This window comes from Sinocyclocheilus grahami, unplaced genomic scaffold (genome assembly GCF_001515645.1).
Source record: "Sinocyclocheilus grahami isolate Dianchi unplaced genomic scaffold, SAMN03320097.WGS_v1.1 scaffold4561.1, whole genome shotgun sequence".
NCBI classification, from domain to species: domain Eukaryota; kingdom Metazoa; phylum Chordata; class Actinopteri; order Cypriniformes; family Cyprinidae; genus Sinocyclocheilus; species Sinocyclocheilus grahami.
The window spans coordinates 9,692-10,843 of NW_015509473.1; the positions used below are offsets into that span (position 1 = coordinate 9,692).

At 34.3% G+C, this 1,152-nt stretch overlaps 1 protein-coding gene across 1 annotated transcript in view; it reads left to right on the plus strand.

The window, feature by feature from the left end:
• Positions 1–6: 6 nt before the first annotated feature.
• Positions 7–1,152, plus strand: part of LOC107576890 (immunoglobulin superfamily member 3-like) — a gene marked incomplete at its 5' end in the record, with an annotated part of 3,941 nt that continues 2,795 nt past the window's right edge. The window contains one exon of the mRNA XM_016263012.1: positions 7–88. Coding sequence (XP_016118498.1) covers positions 7–88 — 82 coding nt within the window. The remainder of the gene's footprint in view (positions 89–1,152) is intronic.

The window sequence follows — 1,152 nt, forward strand, 5'->3', positions numbered from 1 at the left end:
TACCAGTGTCAAGTTGATGCCTATCAAAAGGATGTACAGAAAGCCAAGATAATCTCCAACCCGTTAGCTGTGATTGTACACAAACCTGGTAAATACAGCTACTAATTCAAAAAAATAATGTATGTAAGGTTCATTCTACATCAAAAATGTGGACATACTTCATACCGTCTTTATAATCATATATTTTATATCTTAAGGCATATTCCTATGCTGAAATGCTTGCAATTAGTTTTGAAGACAAATATAAATTGTGCTTTCATATGAATTTCTTTCCCGTTTTTATGTTTGGTTGAACTGCATGGTGAAACAGCCAACAAGTGTACAGCATAATTCCTGTTTAAAAGAATACTGTTTAAAAGAATCCCAGGATGCACCTCATACAATTGGTTGAGTGAATGTCCTGAGTGAACAGAGCTGTAATCTAAAGAAGCTCAAATCTAAGAGAGTTTGGACACACACTATGTGTCTTTAACGAATATGTACATAGTTGTTACATTGTAATTATAAAGGAAAACCATATAATTACACATGTAATCACAATTTTGACCATACTACAAACCTAAACTTACTATAAATCCCCTTTCCCTATTCCAACCCGTATTCCAACTTGGTCACATTTTATTTTGAATATATCCTTGTTACAGTGTAATTACACAAATATGTATTGAGTAAATTAACAATATTTTCAGTCATGTGACTGGTGTGGAGACCTGGAGGGCAAAACATCCACTGAACTGCAGTACAGGCCTCTCAATTTTCCATCTGTCCAGCAACATTTGGACTATTTCACCACTCTAGAGAAGAAAACAATTATATGTGAACAAACTGCAAGTTCTACCCATATACAGAACCAGACAGAGTTTTTCAGCCACTAAAAAGAGGAGTCATTCTAAAGCGCTTAGGATGAAAAATGCTTAACCTGCCTTAAAGTACTTTATGATCCTTATTCTATACAGGCAAGCAGATGAGCACAGAATATGAACGCAACAAACAAAATGGAAAAATTCTTAACATGAAACATTTGCGTGTTCTAGTGCATGTTCTTGCCTGTAATATATACAGTAGTATGTGTCATAAATAAGGTGGGTTACACTTTATTTTGATAGCCCACTTTAGACATTCTACTAACTATAAGTAACTTTGCAACTACAT